This window comes from Neophocaena asiaeorientalis, unplaced genomic scaffold (genome assembly GCF_003031525.2).
Source record: "Neophocaena asiaeorientalis asiaeorientalis breed wild unplaced genomic scaffold, Neophocaena_asiaeorientalis_V1.1 scaffold67, whole genome shotgun sequence".
In the NCBI taxonomy this organism is placed as follows: domain Eukaryota; kingdom Metazoa; phylum Chordata; class Mammalia; order Artiodactyla; family Phocoenidae; genus Neophocaena; species Neophocaena asiaeorientalis.
This window is the reverse complement of record NW_020173731.1, coordinates 5,423,444-5,434,382: the sequence shown is the minus strand read 5'-3', so window position 1 is coordinate 5,434,382 and position 10,939 is coordinate 5,423,444. Positions and strand designations below refer to the sequence as shown.

At 40.7% G+C, this 10,939-nt stretch overlaps 1 protein-coding gene across 1 annotated transcript in view; it reads right to left on the bottom strand.

Moving 5' to 3' along the window:
* Positions 1 to 366: 366 nt before the first annotated feature.
* Positions 367 to 10,939, bottom strand: part of INTS7 (integrator complex subunit 7) — a 96,752-nt gene continuing 86,179 nt past the window's right edge. Inside the window, exons 18-20 of the mRNA XM_024751099.1 lie at positions 8,148 to 8,246; positions 6,607 to 6,792; positions 367 to 1,850 (exon numbers count right to left, since the gene is read on the bottom strand). Coding sequence (XP_024606867.1) covers positions 1,563 to 1,850; positions 6,607 to 6,792; positions 8,148 to 8,246 — 573 coding nt within the window. The 3' untranslated portion in view covers positions 367 to 1,562. The remainder of the gene's footprint in view (positions 1,851 to 6,606; positions 6,793 to 8,147; positions 8,247 to 10,939) is intronic.

The following is a 10,939-nucleotide window of genomic DNA, read 5'->3' as shown; positions in this document are numbered from 1 at the left end:
GGGCAAGAGGTCCTGCACACGTCCCCCGCTACTCTCTAGCAATTCTTCCTAAGGCTTATGTTCCCAGATGTTGTCATGCCTGTGCACATCATGTACTGCGTACATCTGGGCATCAACCACAGTGGACACTGTAGATTTACACACGTTTTATGACAATGCCCTGGCCACTGGCAGAAGAAGTGCTGTGCTGGGACAATAGCTCATGAAGCCAAGAGATCTTAGAGGGACACGAGTTGCCTGCCAGTCACTTTCACCCCTAGAGGCCACATTACACACACACAAAAACCCCCCAAACTCATTTTTTTCCCTTTAAACTCTATCCCTCCTTTGAGCCAATGTCGACTTTAAAGAGAAAACGGCAAAACGAGCAAAGCAATTGAGAGATTTATTTTAAAAGAAAACTTCCAGGGAATGTGCCCTGCGCTTCACCTTGGGAGCTACTTCCAGCCCAAGTGCCCATATCATCAGTGTCTGCAATCCTGTGATCCCTGATGTCTAGAAATCATGATCCTGAAGCACTGAACAATCCCAAATCAAGAAAGAACAGTTAAATTACATGTAGTATACTGTGTTAAGAAAGTGTATTATTATTATATTTTATAATGGTTTTCAACCAGTACTGACATAGAAAAAAAGGGGGTTTTCTGGCTAACGAGAAATCTTCTATTCCCTGAGCATCCCAACTACCTGAGGGTGTATTATAAAGAGACTCTGCTGTTTCTAGACAATCAAGGTTAGCGTTACCTAACTTGCCAAGAAGAATCTAAACCAATCAAAGGAAAAGATCTGCCCTCCTAACATTAAATGTGATGTTTTTCATTCTTAGAAACAATAAAAAACGTCTGTATTACATAAAATTGCACATATATTAGAAAAAACAAATTATTAATTTCCAATCTTTCTATGTAATTGTTAGCTGCTCTTTGGGTCAATTAAATACTAAAACAATAAATTACGATTGCTTTAGCAGAGAATAGATAGGTAAACAGTTGAAATAATACAGCAGGATGTTTCCTTTCTGCTAGACTGCAGGCTCTCATAATCCACAACACTGGATGTTTCAGGGGACACTTTCAAGTCCAACTACGGGAGTACTCAGTTTCTACTACCCTGGGTAAACCCGGCACATACTGGTCAGAACTTCCAAAGGCCCAGCTCAAAATTAGAGGTCTATGTCAGGCAGCAAGTGATATATTTTGGTAGGAAAGCAGTCAAATTTACTAATTCAATGATCCCAATATGTGACTTTTCCTGAAAGAAAAAGAGAAGGCTCAGCAGAAATAAAAGTAATAATAGCAAAACAATGAAAGTGCTGAATAGGAGATGAAGGACTTGGTTTAAGAAGAAATAAGGGGAAAAAAATCTTTCTGGTTAGGAACCCAATGATTTCTCCAAGTAAATTTTTAAGAAAAGAAATGTTTTTTCAGAATGTTCTATCACAGAAACCAATGAATAAACGGACTCCATATTCTAACTTTTGTACCTTTATCCATATGAAAAAGCAAACTATTTTCGCTAATTTGCTCCGTTCCTGGAAAGTCTGTAGTGCCTCTGTTGCACGGCTAAAACCGTGTGTAGGCATTTCGCTGCTGCTGCTGTTGTAATGGCTGCTGGACTTGCTGCTGCTGCAGGCGAATCTGCTGCGAATAAGGGTCTTCCAGGGATTTTACAAATATGGTGGTTCTGGGACCAGTCTTCCATACGATGCCGTTGGCGTCTTTCACAGAAGATTCCACTGTAATGTTGTGTGTGCCAAGGATAGCAAAGTTCAACAGGAATTGAGTACTGAAGTAATCATTATGAGGCTCAACCCTCTGCTCCATCTCATTGGTCATATTGTCAATGGGTATCTGGAATGAAAAAAATCGTTAAATAACAATAGCTAACGTTTACTGAGTGCATGCTGTGAGCCAGGACCTGTTTTAAGTGGTATTTAAATCTTTGCCAACAACCAAGAGGTACGTACTAATATTATCCTTGTTTCATGAACGAGGAAGCTGAGGTGGGGAGGTTAAGTAGCTTCTCCAAGGTCATACAGCTAATGAGTGATGACAAAACTCTAGACTGGAGTCAAGAGTCTGGCTAACTCCAGAGCCTGTACTCTTAATATCAGGTAACACTGCCTCCTCACTAGAAGGAGCCTGAGTAGAAGGAGCTTTCTCAACCCCTCTGATGCTGGCCTTTCTGCCTTGTGAAGCAGTTCAGAACATGCCACCCCAAATACGCTGCTGTGGCATAGCGATTATTTTGAGCTAAAGGCACTTGAAAAACAACAGATACAGAAAGGGCTCTCTGACCTGCCCCTTTTTACCTAAAACATAAATCAAATTTTCCATGAGAAAGGTAAACCTCCCTGCACTAAAAAAGAGAAGACTATCAACAGAGACTGGGAATCGATGTTGAGATGGATCTGTACAAACCAACCTAAGAAAATAACCCGTATCTTCCACTAGTCTCCCCCAATGCCCCAACAGATCTCCTAGTCATTTTACTTACTGTCCCTAGCCCCAAACCCTCTGTCTTGCCATTTTGTCAGGAATTTATCATCTGTGTGACTAAAAGGTACCTAAGCTTTCTGTTCTGGTCACTTCTTCGGGTCTTCAGCCTCCTGTGAAGACTCCCATATATATGTAAAATTCTAATAAAACTGGCATGCTTTTCTCCTGTTAATCTGCCTTAAGGTCAGTTCAATCTTAGGCCTAGCTGGAGACCCTAAGAGCGTAAAAGAGAAATTTCTCCTCCCTTCTCCTCCCTTCTCCTTGTTCACCCAACCCCAACTCCAATTCCCATCTTTCTTTAACCTGTGAAGAGATATTCTAAAGAAACTGGATGCAACTACCTGTTTCAGTGAGTTTAAAATCTGAAAGACTAAAAAAGAACATAATGCTATGCAAATATATGGTTTTTCCCCTCCTAGCTAGTCTGATTTTATATTACTTAAGTAATGTAGTGATTCTTCCCTCCTTTAACAAATTAACTTTAGAACTTGCATGTTGCTTACTTAAAAATCAGTGTTTTGTTCAGACGGGCAGTACAACATATTATGAAACACAGATTTATGAATTCATTTATATATTTAGCTAGATACTCATACCTCTGTCCTTCAAAGAACAGAGTAACACCTGCAGGTGTACCTCTTCTTGTACCCAAGATGAAGTATGTCAAGAGAGACACTTATTCTAAGAATGCATATACAGGTCATCAGAATGAATATTTGATTAGATTGCTCTATGTTTATGTATGTATTTCTGTTGTGTAATTAATTATATAAATGTGCCCTGAAGCTTCGTGTCTCAATAAGCAGTTATCATGAGGTCAGTTTTCCAGAGACACTGATCTGTAACATTAATGAAATGAAGTCACCACAAATTCAAGATCTTAAAATTATTTATAAGTCCTTTTTTGTTTTTTGTTTGCACATTCAACTTCTGTAGGATTTTTATTTCTGTAAAGAATATGCACACCAAACAAGAACTTCCTTAAAAGGACCAGAAATAGGCCTAGTAGGCAACCTGATCACTCTGAACGCATGACGCATTTTAAGTTGCAAACTCACTGCAAGTAACATTACAAAGCAATCATGTACTACCTGGCTTATTACGTCAGCTTCTTGACTTTAACCAGTGCCTCTTGAGAGGTAAGTCAACAATGAGAAGATCAGCAGTACTTCTCAACTTGAATGGTTTTTTTAAAAACAGTAAAAAATCACTATATACAAGAACAAAGAGAATCATGGTTACTGTTCTTTCAAACTCAAAATGAGCAGAGAGCTGCAGACAGGGATAAGCTGACTATGTAAGTTCTCCTTATGATCTGTGACAAGAGAGATCATTGAAACATAAGAGAGTTGTACTAAATACAGTAAATGATTTTTTTCATTATTCACCAAATATCTACTGAGTGGCTACATAAGGTGCCATGCTTTGTGTCCTCGAAGTCAAAAGACAGGGAGAGAATGAAGGCTGAGCCTTCTCAGAGTGGGTACAGAGCCCCAGAGAGAGAGAGAAAGTTACCAAAGTAAGGAAAGTAGTAATGGCTTAAACCAGACCTTCCCTTGGCCTTTTAGCCTAAAACCACCAAAGAGAATAAAATGCTCTCATTTTCTCTTTACTGATACCCCTTTCCTTGCTCTGGACCTCAGTTCAAGGGTGCCTACAAATAAACCCAGACATAACCAATCTGGACATTTAAACAACTCTGTTCATACAACTGCACTTGTTCCCTTGTTCCATTTACTGTGGGTAAACCACCAAGGGACTGGAAAGAGATGTCTAAAGAAAGGAACACTCTACATTTGGAACATTGGTGTTTCACAGGCACAGATTCAGAATCTTAGCTTTGGCTAACAAAGCAAGCGTGATTTTGGTTAACCTACCTCATGATTTCTCAAAGTAGCAAATTTCTAGGGTTAAACCCTTAACGAAAGATTTTACTTCATCTGATCACTGTATGTCAATATAGTATACTTTTTTTTCTTTTTCTTTGCGGTACGCAGGCCTCTCACTGTTGTGGCCTCTCCCGTTGCGGAGCACAGGCTCTGGACGCGCAGGCTCAGTGGCCATGGCTCACGGGCCCAGCCACTCCGGGGCATGTGGGATCCTCCCGGACCGGGGCACGGACCCGTGTCCCCTGCATCGGCAGGTGGACTCAACCACTGCGCCACCAGGAAAGCCCAATATAGTATACTTTTTTTGGAACATGCTAAAATTTACTTAAAACAAAGGAAAAATAAATAGATGTGTTCTTTCGGGGTCAGGGGGTTAGGGAGAAGTTATTCCCCATTCCTGATGCTTCCCTCCATGTGGAGGGACCTTTCATTAGATGAACAGTACTGGTCTCTAGGGGAGAAGGTGCATCCTACTGATTGGTAAGTTGTGGGGTGGGGACTGGGCCTGGGGAGCTAAGCACCTTCTCTCTCCCTTCTTCTTTGGGCTTCAGGGTACTGCTCCTCTCAGTTTTATTGAATGGTTTTTTTAAAAACAGTAAAAAATCACTATATACAAGAACAAAGAGAATCATGGTTACTGTTCTTTCAAACTCAAAATGAGCAGAGAGCTGCAGACAGGGATAAGCTGACTATGTAAGTTCTCCTTATGATCTGTGACAAGAGAGATCATTGAAACATAAGAGAGTTGTACTAAATACAGTAAATGATTTTTTTCATTATTCACCAAATATCTACTGAGTGGCTACATAAGGTGCCATGCTTTGTGTCCTCGAAGTCAAAAGACAGGGAGAGAATGAAGGCTGAGCCTTCTCAGAGTGGGTACAGAGCCCCAGAGAGAGAGAGAAAGTTACCAAAGTAAGGAAAGTAGTAATGGCTTAAACCAGACCTTCCCTTGGCCTTTTAGCCTAAAACCACCAAAGAGAATAAAATGCTCTCATTTTCTCTTTACTGATACCCCTTTCCTTGCTCTGGACCTCAGTTCAAGGGTGCCTACAAATAAACCCAGACATAACCAATCTGGACATTTAAACAACTCTGTTCATACAACTGCACTTGTTCCCTTGTTCCATTTACTGTGGGTAAACCACCAAGGGACTGGAAAGAGATGTCTAAAGAAAGGAACACTCTACATTTGGAACATTGGTGTTTCACAGGCACAGATTCAGAATCTTAGCTTTGGCTAACAAAGCAAGCGTGATTTTGGTTAACCTACCTCATGATTTCTCAAAGTAGCAAATTTCTAGGGTTAAACCCTTAACGAAAGATTTTACTTCATCTGATCACTGTATGTCAATATAGTATACTTTTTTTTCTTTTTCTTTGCGGTACGCAGGCCTCTCACTGTTGTGGCCTCTCCCGTTGCGGAGCACAGGCTCTGGACGCGCAGGCTCAGTGGCCATGGCTCACGGGCCCAGCCACTCCGGGGCATGTGGGATCCTCCCGGACCGGGGCACGGACCCGTGTCCCCTGCATCGGCAGGTGGACTCAACCACTGCGCCACCAGGAAAGCCCAATATAGTATACTTTTTTTGGAACATGCTAAAATTTACTTAAAACAAAGGAAAAATAAATAGATGTGTTCTTTCGGGGTCAGGGGGTTAGGGAGAAGTTATTCCCCATTCCTGATGCTTCCCTCCATGTGGAGGGACCTTTCATTAGATGAACAGTACTGGTCTCTAGGGGAGAAGGTGCATCCTACTGATTGGTAAGTTGTGGGGTGGGGACTGGGCCTGGGGAGCTAAGCACCTTCTCTCTCCCTTCTTCTTTGGGCTTCAGGGTACTGCTCCTCTCAGTTTTATAGGGGCAGGCTCTTGTGTATACTGGCAGAGGCTGGTGGGAAAACTCAATTCAGAGCCACAAGGCTAGGCAGTCCTTGCTGCCAGGCACCTGAGCTAGGTTTCTCCCCAGCTCTAACAGTAGTGACACTCATATTTTGATCTCTGCCTGCCTGGATGCTTTGTCTATCAACTGGTTCGGGCAGGGAAAAGAGAAGTGTTGTTTATCAGCCCCCTTACATCCTAATACGTACTTTTAACTTATGTCCATCTGATCCCTTGGGAGGTATAACTACAATCTGCTTAACCATGAAAAAGACGGGAAAACTTCCATCAATGAGTTGATAAAACCTGCATCACAACTCTGCCTCTTTTCTAAATTACCTTGTAGTCTTGTCCAGATTTACTCTGCAGCGTGGAAGAAACATTCAGACAGACAGACTGAATTTTGCGGAAGAGTCCTGGTTTAGATCCGTGCTGGACCACTCCCTCTACCTTCAGCGCCAGTTGCTGGTTATTCTGGACAGCAATGGGTTCAGCAGGGTTCCGGGGGGATGGTGACAGGGCAAGCTGGAAAGCCAACATTAAAATAAACGCTAACAACCAAAAGCGAGTTTCCTTACAACAAACATGTCTGTGCTAATTGTTGATTATAGATTAAAACGTTACTTGTACATACACAGGCACACATACATACACACAGAGACACACACACACACACCCCCCGCAATGACCTGACCGTGCTGGGACAACCAGACAGATGTACCTTTAAAGTCAAGGGTTCCTTATCCCTAATGCCTCCTTTTAAATACCACTGTTTTGTTTTGTTTTTTTAAACCCCCAGCCCCAGTTCTGTTTGAGGGAAACAGAGGATTAGAGAATAGCAAGGGCACTGTTCTCCCAATTTCTGAGGTGGGGCATTTCTTTGACAATGAACCAACTCTAGTATGGAAATGCACTATATAAATTTTCATGTCCAGCTGCTGTCTCTATGGTCTTAGGTAATTTTAAATAAACTAAATTCAAATGTAAATGAATCTAGAATTCTAGGATTACATACGCTATCAAGTCAGAATGGTATAAAAGTCAATTTCCACAAATAAACCAAATGACATTTTTAACCTCTCAGTTTTTCTTTAAAAACATATTAAGAATCCTAAATACCCTTTAATTAAAGAAAGCTCAAATCTTGCTTAAATAAAAATACGGAAGAAACTGGGTCTTTCTGATAATGTTGTTGAGCCACTGAACCCTGAAGACATCTTACCTTAGGACTTCTTATCTACATAATCAATTTTCCTTGTTATTCAGGTCATTTTCAAATGGAATGCTCTATTATTTGTAATCAAAAACATTCAAATGGATGCAAAAGTGCACTGAAGACATTTACTGATAGGGATAATCCAGGGAATCTCTTACAAATGACAATTTCCCCCCTTTCCCAACAATTTCATTCTTTGAATCAAAATAGCTTTTGAATTTTGAGTGGCTTAAATATTTTAAAATACTGACTCTACTCATTGCCCAGCTTCTCAAAATTTGTTATTTGTAGACAAAAGTGCTTTGGAGATAGGGCTGGTGATGTTTTACTGGACCTGATTCATTCTAAGTTGGGTTTAAATAGTTTGATCAGACATGGACTCAGCTCAAGATCCCTGTGGGCTACTATGATGAACAGCAGCCAACTCATTCTTAAAGACAGGGACAGAGCTCAAGGTACCCAAGTGCCTGTCCCACTGCATTTGGCACTATGAGGAAAGAAAGGAGAGGAGAGGGTTTAACTCCCAAATCACTTGTTGATTACAACTGAAGAGTATAAGTTCTGTCTAAACCAAAGGTAAGATCCTGAAGCAAAGCTATGCCCCCTACAATCTTCAGAAGAAGGTATTAAACTATATTAAACCTGATTGTTCTTCCTATATTACCTTGATGCTGGTAGACTGCAGTTTCTGGAAAAAATATCTCTGAAATGAAAGAGGAACTTTCAGCAAAGAAATGATGGCATTGCAGAGGCATGCTGTATGCTGGGGAAAAAAAAGAAAAATCAAATGAAAATAAATTTCATCAACAAATAGTTACTTTCAGGAGGAAGTGTAAAAACTACAAACGCTCATAAAATTACTACAAAAGTACACACCAATCAGGTTAAGAGACATAACACTCAGGAACTACATACATTTATCAAATCACTCATGTCAAGGAGGACAATTACAGATTTTTACTTTATTCTGAAATATATTCAGTAAAAAATGACAGAGAAAACCCACACTCCTCAAGACCAAGCAATGTGCAAAGTTTGTGTTTCTATAGAGCTTAGAGCTACTAGATATATACAGTTATTTCAGATACTAAAATATAAAGTAACTATCACGTGACAAAATATGAAAAAGAGCAGGTATATGGTAAAAAATTAGAGCAAAATATTGACATTTGAGGCTCGAGTCCAAATCCCTGTGGAACTTTGGCTTGGAACTGCCTCATTCTTCATCCCATCTCTACCAGGTAGCCTCCCTGTTCATGTGGCCATGAGTCTCCAGAGATAGAGCAACGGTGGAAACTTACTGGAATTCAGATTACAGATTACCATATAGTCCAACTCTATAGATCGCTGAAACTTAAATAAAACACCTTCTTTCTAAAATCTATTTCACAAATTTAACTGAGTTTTGAAAATCCCAGCTTAACTGCAGAGGAATAGAACTACTCTAATGAATCTTTCGGGTCTTAGTGAAAGGGGTCATAGAACCAGAATTTAAGAATTCAAAGATTTTATTTATTTATTTGTTTATTTTCAACTACTTTCTTGAGGTACCACTGACATGCAAAAAGCTGGACATATTTAATGCATACTACTTAATCAGTTTGGAGATAAGTATACACTTGTGATACCATCAAAGCTATTTTAAAGATCACCCAGTCTAACCCTCAATTTTGCTGATGACACAGGTCACCCAGACAACTAATGGAACAAGCTGGGACTGGAACCTAGGTCACCTGACTAGGTCACTCAGTGATTTTGTTTTATTTCACCAATGATTTGCAAACTTAATAGAAAAAAAAAAAGTACAGTACCAGAACACCTGTAACTTTGGGTGACCCAGAACCATTCCTGCTTGGTCTACCATCCCCTCCTCAGTCTACTCCTCTCTCAGTGGCCCCCAAAATGCCACAAGGCTGAAAACTATTCCACTATACAGTGCTGTCTGTCCTTTTAAGTTCCTGCTTCCAAGCAGGGTATCACCTAGTGCCTCTGCTATAAACATTTTTAAAAAGTAGGGCATTAAGGCTAAAAGCCAGAAGAATCCATTCCTCATTGGTTTCAGATTACTGAACATTCTGTGCCTGACAGACTCCTAATATAAATGCCAGGTCTATTACTTGAGATTACCACAACACGGATTTAGAGACACTGGGTCTACTCAGGTTTAACTGCTAAAACGGCACTATTCATCTTCTTGCCACAAGGGATCTGAGATGCGTTTGCCTGGACATCCTACTTGTGGTGGAACCTTTGATGCCACAACAGTATTTAAGGAGAGAAACATCTTTAAAGAATGGATTTAGAGGACCACAAGTGACCTCAGGCTGTTCCCGGGCAAAAAGGTACCATTTTCCCTTTTAAAAGAATAGATGCGGATTTTGCAATTCCCCACTGGGAAAGCAGGACTGCCTCTGAGACCACTAGCCCCTTGGGCACACTTCAACACGTATGTTAGTTGCAGATTACTATCAAAGTACCAGTCTGGAGATGTGAAATCACATCTCATGATTAGTAAACCGGTAAGAGGACTATCCCATTATGAATACTCCCTTCATTGCCAAACCGAATACTTTTCAGCCTTTGTATTTTTTGACACTTCTGTGGCACCTGATAATGCTCTTCTTCCATGAAATTCCACTTAACGGCCCCTGCCCTCACTTCTGATTCTTCCCTGCTCCATCTTCTTTCCTAAGATTCTCTTCCTTTGTACGTTCCTTCAGTGTTGATGCTCTCCTTAGTCCTTTTGTCTTCTCAGTCCGTTTGTTCTTCACAGGCAGTTTTCTTCACTCCCAGGACTTTAAGAATCTATATGCTCACGACACCTCAACTTTACATGCGTTCCAGCCTGTCTCCTTCTGACACCAAACCTATTATCTAACTGCCAATGTTTAACATGTTTAAAAATGAAACCACCTTCTTCCACTATCCCTCTGTATCCTGTCTCAGTCAAGGATCAACCATTTGTGCACCTGGTCACCTAAGCTGGAAACCCAGAGGTCATGTCTCCATCCTCTCACATCTAATTTAAAGAAAACAAAAAACAAACAAAAAACCAAAACCAAGCCTTGAAAATATTACACCTAAATAATCTTTCTTATGTATCTGTTCTTCTCATTCTTGCTCCCACTTTATCAATTTGGCCCCTACCTTGGATTACTGCAGAAGTCTTGTAACCACTCTTCTTTCCTTTAATTTCATGGCTTCCAGGCCATTACCTGTTCTGTTTCTACATAACAATAGTGTACAGTCTTAGCTTAACCACTTCTCTCCTACACCCATTTAAAATTCCTAAAGAGTGCCCCCATTGTCTATGGGATAAAGTTCAAACTCCGTAAGACTGTGTTAAAAGCCTTTTGCCATCTGGCCTCCACCGACCTCTCTAGTCCCGAGCCTGCACATTACGCTGCAGCAATAACCCACTGTTCCCAGAAGACATCATGCTATTTCATGCCTCCG